Below are 19505 nucleotides of genomic sequence, written 5' to 3'. Positions count from 1 at the left end.
GAGGAGGAGGAGGAGGAGGACACCGAGACATAGGAGCTTTTTCAAGATGAGATAGCTCGGTAATTCGATCGACATGAAAAGAAAAATAACTCCCAAACCAAATGTTAGCATCACTCACGGTCATCGTCGGTTATAATACTTTTTTTTATGAGGATCGACGGTTCTACTACTTTTGTTTTTTGAAAGCTCGTCGGTTCTACTACTTGAACCGCTGGAGAGACGAGGCGTGAAAAGGTGAAGAGACCACGTGACGTATCATTCTCCGCGCGAAGGAATCAAAAAGATCGTTTTAACACGCGGGGTAAAAACACCCCCACCTCCCGCGATAAATAAATTCCGAACGAATATGAATATTCCGCCTCCCCGTCCGTCCGTCCGTCGTTTCAACGCAGCAGCACATGCCCCTCCGATCCCGTCGGTTGCGTCACTCACCGCGGCGCCTCCTCCCTCATCCCTCCCCCGCATGGACGCCGCCCACGCGCCCCGCCTCCTCCACGCCTCTGCCCACGGCCCTCGTGTCCGCCCGCGACGGGCTCGGCCCACGGACCCGCCCCACGCCTCCCCCGCCCCAAACCCCGAGCCGTAATTGCAACGCCAACGCAACAAAAAAGCAAACGTGGCCGCCGCTGCCTATCCCCCAGCCTCCTCCGGCCCACCGGCCATCCTCTCCCCCCCCCCCCCCCCCCCTCCCTCTCCCCACCCCCCCTTCCCTTTTTTTTCCTTATCCAGTTTTTTTTTCTCTTCTTTTTGCGCCACTTTTCTTCTCCTCTCTCCCTCGACCAAATCGTTGGCCTCCATAACTTGCGTCCTTGTCCTCTCCGTTCCCCCGCACGCCTCCCCCTCGTGCCCCTCGCCGTCGTCGCCCCGCCGTACCCGACTCCGCCGCCGGGACCGCCCGGACCCGCGCCCCTTGCCGACCCCGCCGCGGCCTAGGTATATATCCAACTACAGCCCCCCCTGCCTTGCCTCTGATTCGGTTCGCTTGATTTGGTGGTTGTGGTTTTGGTCTGGGAGGGACGGGGTGAGGCCTGCCCCTCTGGGGCGTGGAGTGGTGAGGGACGTGCTTTTGCTTGCGTGTTGCGCTGGGAATTGCGGGGAGACGGCCTGTTGCCGGGGAATTTCGGGTGTTCCGGCGGCGATTTGAGTGCTCTGCGGCTGGTTCCCGCGGGGAGGAGGCGGCACGGGGCCGTATCTGGGGAGCCCAGGCCGTGATCCGGGCGGGGGCTGCCGGGGAGCGGTCTGGGCAGGGGATCTCTCATGGGGTGACCAAAATTGGTCCTCTCCGTGCGAATTTCGCCAGGGACAGTGAGGATTTGGGTGCTTGCGATCACGATCTCTTGGGTCTTTGCTGTGAATTGGAGTTACCTCAGCAAACGGGGCTTCTCTTCCGCCAATTGCGAGTGGGTGAAGCAGCAATTTTCTCACTTTTGCTTGGTGTTTGGCTCTGCGTCTAGTGTAGATTGGAACCGTGTGCCCCAATGGCGTGGTCCATGAATTTGATGTGCAGTTGCGATTGTTGCTGTGTCTAGATTTCTCTTTTTCTGTTGGAAATGATTGACTCAACAGAAAGGAAGAACAAAACTCTAGTCTGTTGATGCTCATTTCTCTAGGAATGTGAATAATTAGGAGTCTTAAGTAAAGCAACAGGGCTCCGTTCTCCGGATTTGTTAGCATTCTGCCATGCAGTTCTTCGCCTGGAAGTGCAGGAAGAGAGATCTTGCTTAGTTACTACTGCACCATCGAGTGGATAGGGTGCTTTTACATGGAAGGGAAATAAATGCATCCTTTTGCCGCTAATGTTGGCTCGAGAATGCTGGATTTGGGTCCAAGACACCAAGTTGCGGCAAAAGAGATCATTTCCCAACCTCCTTCCATGTGCTTGCAATCTGCATTTATCGTGTAAGCAGGACCAGGAGCAAAGCGAAACTTAAAGGAGACACCTTTGCTTCATATTCTTTCCGTGTGCTGGTAACGTAGCATGTCCTCAAAGGATGGAATCTTTGGCCCAAGTGCAGTATCAAATGATTCTCTCCAATTAAAAAAAGTAGTATGTGTTGTTCCTTGTTTTTTCACATCTAATCTGGCAGATCTGAGACGAGCTGAGATGCTCCATGTGAGTCGCTGGTTTTTTTCCTTTAGCTAGTCTTATCTGGCTCTTAGGTGTTATTTTTTAATGGGGAATGTAGATCACATCTGATGCATTTCATTATTTAATGCTCCTGGTTGTGCCAGCGCCTTGTTTCTTTATTTATCTGCCTTCCCAACTGTACTTGGATCCCAGAAAGTCTATTTGTGACTTCTGGTGCCTGTGCTGCTTTGTTAGCCATTCTTGTGGATCTGAAGTTTGATAGCCTGCGCTGCAAGAGTAAAGCTGCAATTGTGTGGTAACGTTGCTCAAGAGTTTTCTTGTCTCAATCGAATTCTGTGGGGGGGTCGATTTGGTTATGAAAACATGATCGTTTGCCTAGAAGTTGATGTGCTCCTTGGTTGCATGTATATTGGCAATCTGTTGATACACTTTCACCAGTAATATGCTTCAGCTTTATTACTTGTGTGCTTTTGACACGATTCACAACCTTCTACATTATCTCCGTGGACTTTGATCTATGATGTGTTCTTCATCATGAGTGATGCAGATCAAGTAATCTTCAGGGCTTGGCTTTGCATATTCATTTTTATTTCTAGGGTAGAACTTTCTCCTGATGATCTTGGAAGTGTATGATCCCAGTTCCCAGAACCTAATGAAATCGGCACCTGTAGATCACCAGTCTACTTGATTGTGTTTCATGCTGTCAGCCCCCTTTGCTGCCCTGCTGCTTATGCTGTTGAACCATTCGGGGCAGAGAATATGCTGGATGAGTTCATACTCATTTTCCCCTTCATATGACTTTGATTGTCAATATACTAACATAATTGGAAGGGACTTTCTTTTGTTTGTTCATATTTCTGGTGTGGTTCTGATCTCTCCCCTCCTTTATTTGCTATTGATCCTCCTGTTTATTGTACGTTACACTGTTATGAGGTGCTCATGTAGTGATGGTTTTCCAGACAGGTTTCCAAGAAAATGGCAAGAAATGCAAGGGCAAAGAGGCATGCGGCTCGTCGTCTCAGGGCCACGCCGTATCCCATTCCTTCATACCGCTGGAAAGCAATGAAAGGAGCCAACCGGAAGAAAGCACTGCCAACTGTGCAGAAGATGGACTGGGAAGATGCCAACTGCTCTGTATGCATGGAATACCCACACAATGCTGTGCTTCTCCTTTGTTCGTCTCATGACAAGGGCTGCCGCCCTTACATGTGTGGAACGAGCTACCGGCACTCAAATTGCCTCGATCAGTTCAAGAAGGCATACACCAAGGGGGCATTGCTTGAGGAACTGCCTGCCAGCACTGTTGGCAGTACCTTGGACTTTGTGCCATTGACTGCAGTCGAGAAGACTGAGTCCATTGACCTCGCATGCCCATTGTGTCGTGGCAAAGTGAAGGGGTGGACTGTGGTAGAACCTGCTCGAAGTTACCTGAATGGGAAAAGGAGAACATGCATGCAGGATGGCTGCTCGTTTGTGGGGACGTACAAGGAACTCCGCAAGCATGTGAAGTTGGAGCACCCTCTTGTGCAGCCAAGGGAAGTGGATCCTGCCGTGGAACAGAAGTGGAGATCGCTCGAGTTTGAAAGAGAGAGGGAAGACGCACTCAGCACGGTCACTTCATCAATGGGGAGGGCAGTGGTTTGGGGTGACTATGTGTTGGACCTGGAGGATGGAGCGGACTTGGAGGACGAAGACAGCGACGACGACGATCGTGGCAATGACCGGGAGGCGGATAACGCTCGGAGGTTGATAATATTCATGATGCGTCAAGTTGCTCAGCGACATCGAACGCAAAGTCTCCAGAGTCCAAGTGGCATGCCTGGAAATGCCGATGAAGATTATGCGGTTAGCGGTGGTGGTGCCAACGAGACCACCCCATACCCTTTCACCTCGGAGGGCGACGACGAGGATGATATGGCTCTGGCCGGAGCAGGAGGCGCGGGTATGCTTAGATCAGACAGGCGTCGCCGGCGACGCCGTAGGAACCGTGGAAGACTGTTTTTAGATTCTAATTGAGAAGGCAGGGGCTCTGTCACCAGAGTACATGCACAGCTGATTCCCTGGTGCCTGGCATTCATCAATTCCAACCAAAATTTACTTGTTCATGATCATTGTACCAAAGTAGTTTGTCTTAACCTCAGCTCATTGCTTTCCATCAACCATGTATCATTTTCACATTCTTTGCTGAAAAAGGAAAATGCCGCATCCATCTTGTGCGGCTTGTGTAGTTTCCAATTGTTTCTGGCCAATTATTTCAGCTGCTGTTCTTTGTTGTGTGCGTGGCTCTGCTGTGTTGGATACTGCGTTGTCCACCTATTTCATTTGTGACATGTTGTTGGGTTTTAAATACAGCACTCACTGCACTGCCGGGTGAAGCTATGAATAATTGCAGACATGAGAACGATGAAATGCACATCTGCGCTCGCATAATACAGCACATTTTGGCATAGTGCTCCCTTCCTTCCATAACATTGTGCGTACGGACATTTTTCACTAGTCAAACATTGTAGAGTTCGACCAAGAATATCTAATAGTACAATATAAAACAGAAATGCTAAAAATCTGGCGTCGGATTTTTAAACATGGCATGGCAATTCCTGGCAAAAAAAACTGAACATGGCAAGGATTTTTTATGCTTGCTAAAAAAAACTGACATCAATTTGTAGCAAAATCCATGTAAAAAAACATGTCTCATGAATCATGATGTACCTGATTTAAATTTGGTCAAAGTTTATGAAGCTTGACTTTTGGAGATAAACTTTGCCAGCTATATTATGGAAGCTACAACGGTACGAGAACATACAATTAAACCAGTTATATTATAATGTAACAGAAAGAATCACATCTGTAGTGTACAAAATAATACAAACAACAGTTACCAGTTGCCTTGGGGCTGGTTCAGTTGCTCTACATGCTACGATTTCCAGTACATGAGATTACATATGTGCTCAAAATTACATTTGGAAGCACATGTATAACAAATTAACAACAGATCAAGGCTCATTTGCTCTACATGCTACTGATTTCCCGGAGCATAATTCTACTCGTATATACCCTGTGTTGGCACAGCACTGAATCTCGTCAGAATCGATGAAATTTCGGGCTGGTCCTTGGGTAAAAAAACAGCCAATCAGCATTATCTAGTTAGCTCTGCATCTGCTGCTAAGTACAAACAACAGCATAAACATGTCACCAGAACATTTGAGCTTGTGCAATGACATGCCTATCATGGCACTTCCCTCGGTGCGATGCGGTTTGCATCAGTGGCTCAAAGCCCAGAACTACAGCATGCAGTCCTCGATGATCTCCCATTAGAACACTGCATGTCCATTACTTCTTCCTGATGATAGTAGGCACACCATAACAAACAGGAGATGCACCGATCATAAGAGGAAGCCTGCAAGCACGCCTAGCTTCACTTATATGTGAAGCTATTCGCCTGTGCCCGCAGTTACAGCAGCTACTACTGCCGCCCATCTCTACTGTCTGTTGTTGCTTCCTAGATCGTGAGCCTTTTCGTCTTGACCTACCATTGTCCTTCGCGGCGATGGTCATGGACTCAAATTCTTGTGTCAGAGGGCAACATTTAGAGCAATTCTTGGCAGCCGTGACATTTTCTTGCAGCCATGAATTGAGCAGTGCTTTACTAAATCGATCTATATCTTTATCTGAGACGTCCCAGAGATTTGCAATGACGGACGGAGAACCAGCAAATAAATAAGACAAAGGGGTCCCTTGAGGAGCATACGCTCCTTTGCAATGAAGTGTCCCACTACTGCAACCCATGAGGAGAGCAGCTGCACAATTATCTAACTTCTCAATTTCCTTTCCAGAGACATACTGGCTTCCTGCAACATTTTCTCAGACTAGTTAGAACACTCTGTTAGTACAACTGATACCTGAGCAGTACCCAGTTTATAAAAAGTATCTGAATACTGAACGGTACTAAGTGCTGGGAGTTCATATTCCTCAACAATAATAGCACAAGTGGTCATCAAACCACCAGACTTGAAGGCATTTGTTAGCACTAGCATCAGAAGCAATAGTTCCTACTGATACATCTGCCACTATACTACTATACAAGTATTAGGTTTTATAAAACTATGCGTCATCTAGTGCTAGTTAAAGTTCCTGTGGAAGCTTTCAATAGAAGCTTGGTGAGCATTTTGTACAAAATAACTTAACACGGGTAGCTATGCCCATAGAAGAACCAGACACTGTTTTTTAGCTTGCATCCTATAGTATGGATATTATGGTAATGCGCTACACTTTGATGGCTTCAAATGTTGAAGGTTGAAGCCGTGGAAGTTCAAATGACTCCGACACAAGCACATTATACAAGCCAGCAAAATGACTTAACTACCAATATTTATATCCATAGACCATAGTGCATACCACTTCCATGTCCAAAGTAGAGAAAAAGATCATGATTCCTCAGGGCCAAGACAAGCTCTTCAGCTGTAGGAGCATCCCCAGCATTTCCCTGCATGGCATCAATGCATCACAATTATATGCTGGTGATTGCTTTAAGAAAAATCCAAATTTATACTTTAACTAGCTTGCATCATTCTTGGATACATGGCTTATTTCCTTGTGACAGACGTTAAAGCGCTTCAGCAGGTTGCATCATCTATATATAGTATGCTAAACTTGATGCATGCCTGACTAGTGAAACTAACAATACACTCAAATGTAGAGTCTACACCAAAAGCTACCAGGAAACCAGATTTCCAACTATTTATATTTACCATTTCTAGAGTTTAAAGAAAACAGTAAAGGTTCCACTTTCGCAAGCCAGACTACATTGTTTATACAACACAGGTGTAGGATTCTTCTTTTGCAATATTCACCATTGAGAAGGTTGTTTAAACAAGCAGCACATTTTCTCATCATCTCTAAATAGTTAACAGATCATCGTTACCTTCCACTCGTAGTTTCTAAACAACTGATCAAATTCCTCTTGTGTGCTGATCAAATCACCACCAGGATTCAACAGATAGAATGCATTGAAAGGGTCAATAACAGGAAAAGGAGGGTCTATGACACTGGCATCTTTCTGATGATCAGTGCTTCTAGTCAATGCTAGAAAGATGCTTCTCACTGACGGCATGCGGTACATTTCCTGATTCCTTAACACAGGCAAGTTCTCCCAAGGAAGCATCTGCACTCAATCATTTTTAAGAAGAGGTTAAAGAAGATATATGATGGGGATCAAAAAAAGCTTCTATTGGTAATATTGCTAGAGAAAGAATACGAGAAAGCTAGCAGTAGAACATTTCCTTTCGAGGTTAAAGAATATTGCTACACTAAAATTTACCATGAAAGATCCTTACAGTGTTGTTTCATCCATTGTTTAATTATTTACCGCAAAAATGAATTACATTAGATCACATCAAGGTAGATGCAAATGATGACACAGCTTTCATTTAATTTATATCCCTTCTAGTGGCTAATCAGTAGGCGGAACATCCGTCAAAACTTATAACAGAGTCAAAAGGACCTTTTTAATAACAGAAGAGATAGCCAATAATAAGGATATCATATTGCTCACCTGCACCTCAGTATCCAGAACTAAAATCACTGGAGTTCTCTCAACTGGCTCGGCCAGCTCATTCACTACACCATTGCATAAATGCTCAAGGGACACCAGAGCTTCAGCATCAATCTGGCAAGAGAAGGCTCTAAGTCTATCTCTTCCACAACACCCTCCCCTGCCAAAGTAAGCTTTATATGATACAAGCTGAGAAACACATTCTTTCAGTTCATCCACTGATGTAACCCCACCAAGGATGACCTTGATGAGCGCTGGATTTAATTCAAGTTTGAATTCTGATTCTAGACCAGTGATTAGATTTTCCAGCACTGCCTCACTGTGTTGGTCAGCTGATTGGTGCCCCAGCAGAAGGTATTTCCAGGGTCCTAGCCACAATTTTTCCATGCTTCTGTTCAAAACGGCAAACAAAGACATCAGAACAAAGGAATATTGATTTTTAAAACATAATCCTATAATGAAAACGCAAATCTTCAATAATGTACGGAGCAAGATATCTAGAGACCGTCTTAAAATATTTACAGTTGCACGCGTAGCATACATAAGAAATCTTACTCCAGTATCTCATTAAGGTCGTTGTTGAGCTTCATTCTATCCGACCACCACCTTACTGTATTTGCTTGTCCATCCTTTGGAATATCAATTGCACCAGAGAGGGATCTAAAGTTATCCTCAAGTAGCTTTCTGAAAGTTGGAGCCACGTAATCTATAATAGTGCAGCTCCAAGGGCACTTCCAATTCTTATCTGAAGCTCTAGTTGGATTATCCAGTTCTTTGATAGAAGAGTCTTCATTATGTGCTTCTGTCAAACAATAAGCATGTGAATAAAAAGTGCAAGAGACCCAATATTAACTTATAAGACTATGCAACACAACAGGCAATCTACACACCTTTTGAAATAGAATCCACTGGTAGAAGCATTGTGGTAGGCTTGTTTGTTGAATCAAACCTTGAGAGCAACATCCAAGCAGGAAACAGGGAAGGGAGAAGAAGTGCTTCCCCAAGAACATTCACAAAATCACCTCCAAGCATACTAATGCACACAATTGGTACATCAGGAAGTTGATTGAAGAATTCTGATACATGCTTTTCGAGATGTTCCATGTCTGCCGATGAAAACCTGATACCGAAATTGTAGTTTAATTATACATGTACATACACCATATGAAACAATAAATCAGCAAGTTAACTATTTAAAATTTTAAACCTTAGAAACTTTGGGACCTCATCTATCTTGTCTGCGAAATCTCCAACAAGACCCTGAAAACATGAAGGGGAAATTATTAGAACAAATGAAGTATGCCAGTATGTGTTAATCTGGTTGTGAACTTCGGAGTGGTACAAACCTTCGAATCTGTTTTTCTGGGCAATGCCTGTAAGCTTGCAAGGTAATGGCAATTGAGATGAGTTCCAACAGAAGCTTGATGAAAGTAAGCAGCCCAATGATTCAAAGAGAGAGATCCCTTGGAATACAAAGGTAATTGAACCGTGGAATCTATCGTTGAGAGTAAGAATATGCATGTGAGTAGCCTGCAAACCTGCAATGGGGAAGTTGGATGTAAAGACAGGAGCAAGTGTATAATTGACGACAAAAGGAAAAAATAGCCTGACTTGAGCAGACACTCACAAAAAGAGGTAGAAAGTTATACGAACTAAGCATTTAAAATTACGAGAGCGAATGACTTGAGAATATCACAGACCTCCTGAAGAAGTGAAGGACTCTCTCCAGATAACACAAAAGCTTTCAGCAACCAAGAAACGATATCAGCCGTTTGTACACTAGAGAAGCTGCAGCAACTATCCCTGCAGATAGTGATGATGACAGTTTAGCAGGGGTCGTGAACTGCTACGATCAGAATGTTATGCATGTGACTGATGCATAATAGGGAATTGATTTAGACAAACCTTGACTGTTCTGAAAGGAAACCCTTCAGCAAAAAGAAACTCATACTACATAGTATTTCCGCACGCTCTAAAGAAAGAAAATCACCAGTATTTTCATTCATGATTAGTCCAATTAAATGAGACTCATAGGTTCTATAACAACCTTGAGGAAGAGATCTGAAATACAACAATGATATACACTGCCAGTAGATACTATGAACTTCATGAGCTCCATGCTTTCCACCCTGAGCTCCCAAGGCTCTTGCTGCAAAGGCCGCACATCAGGACTGAATAATATGAAAAGAATTAAGGAACTTAACTACTAAGTAATGATCGACAAGTAGCCCAACTACAGAAGCAAGAAATCAAATTTGATCAAACTACTTAAGCTAACAGAACCATACATTTCCAAGTATCGCATGTAGAAATGTGGAGCACTATATTTGTGATGTGAGAGCTTTCAGGGAGTGTCTACTTGTACAACTTGCGTAAGAAACTTAGGCTACTGTTTGTTTCACAGGCATTGTTGTGGCCAGTCACACTTTTCTAACTCCATGGACCACCATCATAGACTAATAATTTAGCTAAGCTGAGCACTTGGGGCCCCCATTGTGTTGGCCATGTCTTTTGTGGCAAGGCACACTTCAGCTAACTTAGTTTTGACATAATTAAGCACCAAGTTACCAACCAATGAGGTTCCTTAGGTATGTGAAACCTTCAATTGCGTGTCTCATAACTGAAGTATATCACAAGATTGGTTTGGCACATAACAGAACATGGATAAAAATGGTACCTGTTTTTAACAGAAGAGACACAAGATGGCGTCGGCGGATGCAGTCTTTTCTGAACTGCAATATATTCTCAATGGACTCGGAATTGAGTGAATTAACAAAAAGGCAATTCCAACACCCAAACATATTGCATATGTCATCTCTGCTGCAGTAAACACCATCAAGAGAGCAGCTTAGCTTCCCACAGACCAAAGCATCTGTGGACAATTTGTAGCTCCCAGATATGTCATTCTCACTATTCAGTTCAGCTAGATCTTTTTCACTTTTCACATGTGCAGTTCGCTTGCTGGATCGGGTGGTTCTAGTCTTTGCATGAGCTGCCGCATTCTGTTCTTTGGCTAAACGTGATGAAGTTCTGGATGTCTTCTTAACGTTAACATCCAATGGTGGGGCACTTTCGGCATTCTTCATGTTTTCCCTTTCAGATTTTAATCCCACAAGTTCATTGTGCTGGTCAATAGGTGCTTGACTGAACAACAAACAAGGAGTACATGGAGGTAACACTCCATCCTTGGCTGCTAAGGGTTTTTTCCCACGATTACAAGCTCCACGCTTGGTTTCTGCAATACAGTCTTTGTTGCCCAAAATGCAACTCGTATTAAGTTTACCACAGGACCCAGCAGAAAATTCCAAACTGGTGTCATTCAATTTCTCCATGGCAGATCGGTACATGCATAAAGCACGAGACAAATTACATGTTGAATGTTTTTGCAAATCTTTGTCAAATTGATTCCAAAACAGATCCCCAGCTTGCACATCAACTGATATCTCTAGAGTCAACCTGCATGTCTCACATGAAATGAATTCACCATTTTCTTTAAGGAGATCCCTAGCATGTTTAAGCTCACCCTCTGCAGCATCCCACAGCTGTCTCTTGCAGTATAGTTGACCTAAAAGATGAGAAAGAAGGGAAAAATGAATAAAAACCAACACAGATGAATAAGAACAATAAACCAACAGACAGATCATCGCTAGATGTATGTACCTAACGCTGATGTAAAAACAACAGCAAAAATTGGCAATCCTTGGAAACATGATATCTCCTTTCCTGTCCGTAATAGAACTTCTGCTTCGGCGCCATCACCAATCAACTCATGCATCAGAGCAACCTGAGTACATAGTGAAAAAACATGAATAACATGAGAAAGTCTGTAGCCAACTTCAGACCATGTTTTACATTATGGAAATGATTGCGATATTGCCAAAAGCCAAAGCAGTGTCAACACAAGCCATCACTCATAAGTAGGTTGGACTCATCTTACTATGTTAAAGATGGCTAGCGGTGGTGCACATATTCCACCAACTTTTTCAATCAATTTGCTGGTACTGAACTTAACTCACGCCACACTATTGTCATACCTGTAATATGCTTTCAAGGTAACATTTAAGTACATTCCATGGGGTAAGGAAAGAATCTCTCATGCTGCTTGGCCTGGTGCAATCTGGCCAAATTTCAGCCATTGTTGGTCCCCATGCTTCAAGTGAAACAAAGCCTTGCCCATCAGAACATTCGCTTTCCTTGCTTACAAACTTGCCCAAATTAAATTTGAACTTATTTTTTAGGAGCTTCTTGCGCAATTGGAGGGCTTCTCTTCCATATGAAATGGCCTGCAAAACAAAACAAATAGTTGTTCTGATTACAAGGGGCTAAACTATAAAGCAGCTCTACAGTCAAGCAAATTTCATAATAGCTGGAGATTTTCCACCAAAGTAAATTGATGAGAGAGAAAATGATTACCTGGAGAAGTTGTCCTCTTGACAGACGTCTTTCTGACAAATCATAATACAGCCAACCAGCCAGATAGGTTGATTGATTATTCGAAGGAACCTGCAAAAAGCAATACAAGATGCATAACAGAAAAACTAAAGGACAATAAGAACTACATTTTTGCAATGCAAGTAACTGAGCTTACTTCAGAAACCAGAGATGATGCAACTTTAACAATCCCATCAACACTAGCATTGAAACCAAACTGATTTCCAAGGGAATATTCACATGGTTGAGAAAAGAATTCAACAGGCAACAACTGCTGAAGAAACATAGAAAGAGAAGGATAATCTCCTTTGAAACAGTTTCTCCAAAACAATGTATTGCGGCAATCAACACCAAGGTATTCTGCCACATAAGAAACAAATTTCTGGTCCACTGGGAGATGACAGCACGCATGATTAAGGCGCCGGTTGATAAATAACATGGATAATAACTTTTCTATGGGTAAATTTTCTTGCTTCCACATCGTTATGATAAGCTTGCACAGCTCAAACTGAAGCTCAAAGTGACCCTGATATAGGGCAAAAAACACATAATTATCTTGCTAAAGGCACAGTTATATCTTATCAAACCTAATAAGTTTTAGCTTTGACTTACCTTCATGGCCAACAAATCAACAAGAGAACAAAGAAGTGGTACAAGAGTTTCTGATGGCTGTTGAAAGATCACACCAGGAGAAGAATGATGAGAAGTACCCAACTTTGACCACAAGCCAATGGCACTCCTAGCATTATCAAAGATTACCTATTCAAAATAACAAATAACCATGAGCAAACAACGGAAAGGCATGTTCTAGCTAATGTACAACAGTACAAGTGACTACAAGCAATTCTTGTGAACTCAACTAAATGCAGCTCGGATATGAAGCAGTTACCTTGCCGCCACGATTGGCTTCCTGCGCACAATGTGCATGCAAGCAGTATGCAATAGCTAATTCATGCATCACGATCGCATTCCCTTGAGATGAATCCAGTAAGATGCTTCGCTGGTTCGATGGAGGAAAATGATCTTAGATCTCACTCGTGGTATGTTATGATGCAACTTATCTCTATTGCATAGCCCAAGGAGCATATATATATTACACATGACTTGGGGTATAAGGAAAGGAAACATAGCCTAATAGGACTCCTGGACCAATAATAATACTTCCTACCATGGTATACATAAGAAAACAGGACAAGAAGGGGGTGGCGAGGGCTTCACCAGTAAAGATATGGCTTCAGATAAGGACTCAAGACACCTGCTTATGTTTTGCACCCCAGATGAACGGAGTGCACGTGCCTTTCTAACTAAAACTTTTGATCTGTCCAGATAGTACTCTTTTGAACAATAAAGTTCATTCAAGAGAATATCTATTATTCTTATTTGCATATTTCCGCAGAGCATGGTGGCACGAGATTCCATTTCTACATATGTTAATAATTCCTGCAAAAACCAATGCACGTCCACGAAGCACTTCACATCAGAAAGAGATCCAAATAAAGATACACTATTTTTAATCTAACAAAACAGAATCTGGTACCTGCTCTAAGATTGAGCCTATCAACTTCTTTGGCAAGGGAGATGGGTAGCCCATAAGAGAGTGATATAGAAGTGGGGCACTATCCATATTTTGGTCATTCGCAAAATCCTTAAGTGTTATCTAAAGTTTGCATAAGAAATAAACAAAACCAAATCAGCAAAGTGTTTGAAGTTGGATAGCTTCTCTAGTTTTTTTTATGTCAATACCTTCACCCACGACTTGATCAGAACCGAATAGCTTTTGTGATAATCTGATGTGTCAGCATGGGCCAACAATTCAGACAAGCTCTTCACAACAATATCTCGTATCACTTTTGAGCCACATCTATGGAGAGTGTCAACCATCTTGTCTATCCTAGCAAATGCATGTGTAATGATATCCTTCAGTGTATCCTTCGGTAGATCCTCAATTATGATGTGACCTTCCGTTCTTGTTGATAGTCTACAGTAAGAAAGTCTGATCTGTGCCCATGTTGCTTGGCAGCATAGTTCTAATGCCTTTGGTGCCTGAAGCAGTTAAAACAGTCAATCGTACAAAACTCCGTAGTTAAAAGCAAATTTAAGTAAAAGACCAGCACCTTAGAAGGGTACCTCTTCAAAATGTCCAATATTATAAAGTGTCACGCCGATGTTGCCAATTGAAGGGATCAAATATTTGAAATCCTCAAGCTTTATCCATGTACTTGAAATGGCACAATTGATAGAATACAAGCTCTTCTGGACTATGAAAGCAAAATGCATTAATAGGGATGGTAGTAGAAGATAGTAAATTCAGTGATTTAACAGCAATTCTCCACAAATGGACTGGTAAAGGAGAATACACAAAGTTGTTTATTGATAATAACTTATACATGCAACAAAATGCTCCAAAGATGATACCAATAACAGGTTGAATCAAGGGATTCTATGATGCACAAGTAATAACACCAGTGGTAAATGACTAAATGGTCTTGAGTTCCTATTAATAAGATTCAAATACAAGTATAGGACAAGCGACTTAGGTACCTGGATAGCCTCTTTGGTCACAAAGGAAATTTTGATTGCTGACACTAGGGCCCTCAGTAAGGTTTTATTTAATCTCTCCTTCTCTTCGTCAGACATTTTGGTACAACTGCTACAACACACAAAAGAACAGCTTGCAAAATCAGAAATCACTCGATTATTGCAGTGAGATAATACAGTACAATTTTATGGGCTTTACCTATAAGCAAAAAGGCTGGAATCAATAAACTGATTCAGTGCCATTAAGACACATGTCATTTTCCCCGAAGTGGGGACTGTTTTTTCTTTGAAGAAGCTCTCCCAAACTGCATTTGCAGGCTGCAATAGTATCTTGCAAACAAACTCCAAAGAATCCAAATATGCCAAAAAATTAATATGCTCACGTGACTGAGAACAACTATAACTGTGTTTCTTATTGGGATGCCTGGCATCACTTAGTGTACTTGAATATTTACCCAAATTATCATGTTTACTGGATTTGCCATCAGTGACACAGAAAATCCGTTCTAGTGTGCCCAGTGCATTGTTCAAAGTTTGTAGGTCCTTTTCATTCATGAGAAAATCCACTGACATAGAGGGCTGATCTTCGCTTTCCATTTGCTGCCTACTGAAGTGTAATCCAGTAGCATAAAGATGAAGAACTGAGGCGATGGGCGGGGAAATCTATAAGTTGCAAGCAAATTAATTAATCAAAAACAATAATAGCACTGTTATGGTATAAATTAACATCAAGCAATGGTAAAAAAACAGTACATAATGTACCTCAGAAGAAAAACCACCTTGTCCATAAAATAGTTTTGAAGCACCAGCATTTACATCCCTATTTGAAAGAAAACTCCGAGAAAAATAATCTATAAACTCCAGGAACTCGTTCAAAGCTTTAGGTAAGTAGGCCTGAAAAAAATTGCATGATATCACAACAGCTAACAATGTCTTATTGGTAAAATAACTCATTGCCTCGGTGCAAACAATATATGAGAACTGAGGTACACCAGAAATCTGCTTGCAAGACTTAATTGTCATTTATTCATAACTACCTAAATACCTGTGTGTTGCAACCGGGGCAACTTTATTCTAGTGGTCCGGCGTAGGAAATTTTGATTGGGTTGAGATTGAGATTTGCTGTGTGGAGGGAATCCATAAGCAAAGGTAAGGAAAGATATGATTTGATTGAGATTGTGTACATACAACTACATGAGTTGATTTTGTTGTTTTCTTGCAAGGGATTTCTTGCTATTGGTGATTTATTTTATTTCTGTTGATTGCTTTGAAAGGGATTTTTTTTCCAAGAAACGAGGAGGTGCGGTCGTTTTCAAAAGCTTCCTGTCAAACCGGCTCCTATTTCAATCCGTGCTGGACTGGTCAATTGCTTGTTTGGTTCGAGGTTGAGCTCACCCGCCGCCCTACGTCAGTAGTCTTCCTAACTTTTATTCCCTTTTTTTGCTCTAAAGTAAGCTCCTTCAAGAAGAGCATTGAGGTCGCAACAGGGCTCTGGGTAAATATTGTCCGCCCGTATGAGCCGGGCTGTGAATATTTATAGGTCAGGATCTTTACTATATGACACGGATGAACAGTTTCTTAAGCCGGGCTGTATGAGCCGTACTATATGACACGGATGAACAGTTTCTTAAGCCAGCCTAAATTAAAGAACAAATGCAGTGTCTAAAGAAGTCTAAACCATGGACAGGAAACAATGTTTCGTAAGATAGATTTGCAAAATCCAACTATTGACAAGCCTTATTCCACTTTTAATCACACACACACACACACACACACACACACACATCTCCATAGCAAGGAATCTCACTAATATAGGGACCATATTTCTAGCTTCACAATCATTTGGTACAGCCAAGTCACGGTTTTGCCGCTAAACTTTGTATAGTTTAATGTTCTTCTGAATTTTAGTGAAATCAACATGTTTCAGAGGTACATTACCTTGACACGTAAAACAGACTCAAGCACGGCAAGCAAAAGCGATGTGCTCTCACCCCAAGTCAAATCTACAGAAGAACAGATCTTGTGTGCAACCTTCAATAAGAATAAACAGTAAACCATTAACCAATATAATTAAGTTATATTTGTTGAGTTCAATGGCAATCAAATTGGTAGACACACGTACGATGGGCAAGCGTTCAATCAGCTGTGCCTTCTCGCACTCCCCTAAGGTTGCAACACAGAATTCACGGACAAGATCAGCGTCGAAAAATGAAGACTCAGCAGCCAGGAAAATGGCACAGCGGCTCAGTGCATTCACAAGCAGAGTGAGATACTTCTTGCTGGCCCCCTCAGTCAGAATCCTGCAACCACACAAAATCTCAGTCACACACAGTATATGCTTCCTTGGTAAAAAAATGCAGAGTTGGCAAAGCACATTATCTCACCGGAGCCATGGCCGGAGCTGCTCAACAAGGTTACGAACACGTTCGTAGCAGGCATCTTCCTTCACCTTGCCCTTGCTGGCACAATTAGCAAGGCATACGGTGAGCTCAACCGCAAGGGTGGTGACTTCAGGGTCCGCGCCAGCCTCTCCTGCAATGCCAGGCTCGGGGAGGAGGGGAGCAACACTTGCAGCGCCACGAGAAGGCTTTGCGGCCGTCGGTGGCGAGAGCGCGCAGCGGAGGGCGTCGAGAGTGGCGGCGGCCTCCGCCTCGGCGCGGGCGTAGTGGCCGCGCGACTCGAGGCAGCACACGAAGCGGCCGCGCTGGAGCAGCACGGAGTAGGGCTTCCCGGCGAGGCAGGTCGAGATGGCCGCCAGGCAGTCGAGGGTGAGGCCGTAGATCTCGAGCAGCTCGTCGAGGCCCGCCGCGTCGCCGCCCGCGCTAGGGTTCGGGCAGAGGAGCGGCGGGAGGATCTGGAGCGCGCGGCAGAGGAACGGGAGGAACCGCTTCGCGAGGGGGCGGAGGGCGGCCGCGTCGGGGGGCGGCGGCGGCGGCTGCTGCTGCTGCTTGCTCTGCTTCGTCGCCCCCTTCGGCGGCGGCTTGGGGTTAGGGTTCGCGGCGGGCAGGTGGGGGGAGAAGGGCTGGAGGTAGGCGGCGAAGCGGGAGTGGAGGCCGGCGCGGGAGCTCGGGGAGGAGAGGGCGGCGAGGAGGTCGTCGGCGGCGGCCTCCATCGCGGTGCGCGGGGTGGTCGGAGCGGGGCCGTGTGGGGAAAATTTTCGGCCGTTTGGGGGGGCGGGAAAAGGGGAGGGTTTTGGCAGAGGCGCCGCTACTCGTCTCGTCGCCTGCGCATTCCAGATCTGGCCCGTGCGAAGCGTGTGGCGGAAGATTGGGTGTGTATGGGCCGAACTGGAATTCTGGGACAATAAGCAGGCTTTTGTTCCATTTGGGCCTCAGATGTTGGATTGTTAGCGGCTGGTTCAGATTTAATTCCTGAAAAAAAAGCTAGTTCAGATTTTTTTTTCAAAAAAAAGGAATCTGATAACGCCCAAACATCAGGTACGAGCACATGGCGAATCGAACATTTTCGATGGCAAGTTTAGTGACGAGGCGATGGCAACTTCGTGCTTGAGTTTATTTTTTGACAGAGTTTATCGTGTTTGTCAACTAACTTATCATCCTCGTGTCACTAGAATTGCCATAAAAAACGTTTGATTTGCCATGTGCTTGTACCTGACTCAGGTACCTATCATTTTTGCAAAAAAAAAAGGTTCAGGCCATTATTCTAGCAATAACGAGCTTTGTATATCCAATTTAGCTATTCATCTTCATTACGTAAACAAATATTGAAAACTATATTACAAAAAAGCAATCAAACAACGATAAAAAGTGGCTCTTGTTAAGATCGGACCTTGGCAAAGCTTGGCGTGACATTCCGGTTGTATTGAGCTCTCGCATCCAACGCACCAAATTACCACATTAAGTGGCGGAGCTTGACAGAGGCTGTTGAAGGGATTAAGCGGCATTGAGGGGGCAAAGAATGCAAATTAAGCTTAATTTTGACTACTATTTGATATTTAAGCCCAATATTAAGGGTGTACACATAATGGATTTTTGTTAGAGTAGGGGGGTGATTGCCACCTTTGGCCCTAGGGAAGCTGTGCCACTCACCAGACTGATTCTTTTACTCAGCCAAGCATTGTCCCCCACCATGTTCTTATCGCCCCTCCACCTCCATCTAGAACAGAAATTTCTCCATTTTGATGTTCCTCCAACCAAGCAAAACAATGGCGTCGAGCTCCAACTCAGTGGCACTTGTTGTTCTTTTCCTCGACATATAATTTTTCTTTACCAGCGCCAACGGTCGCATTCTCCCAAGGAAGGTTTCGGGGCGAAGCACCGCGTCTCGAGGCGGAACCTGGGTAGGAGCACTTTTGCTCTCCGATGGAGCAATTCCACCGGGGAAACTTCTCTACATGAGGGGGAAATCGAAGCCATTGTTATCACCAATAATCCTCTCATCATGGAAGAACCAATCTCCATCAACATCTTCACCAGCACCATCTTATCTCAAACCCTAGTTCATCTCTTGTATTCAATCTTTATCTCAAAATCTCATATTGGTACACGTGAGTTGCTAGTAGTGTTGATTACATCTTATAGTTGATGCTAGTTAGTTTATTTGGTGGAAGATTATATGTTCAGATCCTTAAAGATATTCAGTACCCCTCTGATCTTGAACATGAATATGATTTGTGAGTAGTTACTTTTGTTCTTGAGGACATGGGAGAAGTCTGGTTATAAGTAATCGTGTGAATTTGGTATTCGTTCGGTATTTTGATGATATGTATGTTGTTGCTTTCTTTAGTGGTGTCCTGTGAACGTCGACTACATGACACTTCGCCATACTTGGGCCTAAGGGAAGGCATTGCGGAGTAGTAATTAGATGATGGGTTGTTAGAGTGACAGAAGTTTAAACCATAGTTCATGCGCTATTCCAACTACATGACACTTCACC

General features: G+C 43.6%; 2 protein-coding genes across 6 annotated transcripts; one reads left to right on the top strand and one right to left on the bottom strand.

The window, feature by feature from the left end:
• The first annotated feature begins 737 nt into the window (after positions 1-737).
• On the top strand, positions 738-4316 carry LOC125514803. Of its 2 annotated transcripts, none has more exons than XM_048680157.1 (2): positions 738-933; positions 3053-4316. In XM_048680157.1, the coding sequence occupies exon 2, from the start codon at positions 3065-3067 to the stop codon at positions 4103-4105; it is 1041 nt and encodes a 346-aa protein (XP_048536114.1). In that variant the 5' UTR covers positions 738-933; positions 3053-3064; the 3' UTR covers positions 4106-4316. The 2 variants fall into 2 exon arrangements, with proteins under 2 accessions (XP_048536114.1, XP_048536113.1); XM_048680156.1 differs by having other exon boundaries at positions 739-933; positions 3049-4316.
• A 573-nt stretch (positions 4317-4889) lies between these two features.
• On the bottom strand, positions 4890-17783 carry LOC125514802 (separase-like). 4 transcript variants are annotated; one of them, XM_048680151.1, is made up of 27 exons: positions 16994-17783; positions 16732-16909; positions 16548-16640; positions 15372-15503; positions 14809-15272; positions 14613-14721; positions 14199-14324; positions 13815-14114; positions 13609-13728; positions 13290-13511; positions 12961-13071; positions 12684-12830; positions 12229-12597; positions 12054-12143; positions 11675-11923; positions 11301-11424; positions 10318-11205; positions 9546-9789; positions 9341-9443; positions 8987-9178; positions 8848-8900; positions 8531-8760; positions 8196-8442; positions 7641-8031; positions 7011-7250; positions 6485-6572; positions 4890-5937 (listed from the first exon to the last, which is right to left on the bottom strand). In XM_048680151.1, the coding sequence occupies exons 1-27, from the start codon at positions 17719-17721 to the stop codon at positions 5420-5422; spliced, it is 6756 nt and encodes a 2251-aa protein (XP_048536108.1). In that variant the 5' UTR covers positions 17722-17783; the 3' UTR covers positions 4890-5419. The 4 variants fall into 4 exon arrangements, with proteins under 4 accessions (XP_048536108.1, XP_048536109.1, XP_048536110.1 ...); XM_048680152.1 differs by having other exon boundaries at positions 14613-14718; XM_048680153.1 differs by having other exon boundaries at positions 14809-15250; positions 15389-15503.
• Between the last annotated feature and the right edge of the window lie 1722 nt (positions 17784-19505).

The sequence above is a fragment of the Triticum urartu genome, chromosome 6 (genome assembly GCF_003073215.2).
Source record: "Triticum urartu cultivar G1812 chromosome 6, Tu2.1, whole genome shotgun sequence".
In the NCBI taxonomy this organism is placed as follows: Eukaryota; Viridiplantae; Streptophyta; class Magnoliopsida; order Poales; family Poaceae; genus Triticum; species Triticum urartu.
The sequence above is the reverse complement of the archived record's forward strand: the minus strand, read 5'-3'. Positions and strand labels throughout refer to the sequence as shown.

Excerpts from the sequence above, each read along its gene's own strand:
- LOC125514802 (XM_048680151.1), bottom strand. The coding sequence starts at position 17,721 with ATGGAGGCCGCCGCCGACGACCTCCTCGCCGCCCTCTCCTCCCCGAGC. Across the intron at positions 11,924-12,053 it reads CAAGAGGACAACTTCTCCAG|GCCATTTCATATGGAAGAGA; the intron begins GTAATCATTTTC and ends TTTGTTTTGCAG. Across the intron at positions 7,251-7,640 it reads TTCTGGATACTGAGGTGCAG|ATGCTTCCTTGGGAGAACTT; the intron begins GTGAGCAATATG and ends GATTGAGTGCAG.
- LOC125514803 (XM_048680157.1), top strand. The coding sequence starts at position 3,065 with ATGGCAAGAAATGCAAGGGCAAAGAGGCATGCGGCTCGTCGTCTCAGG.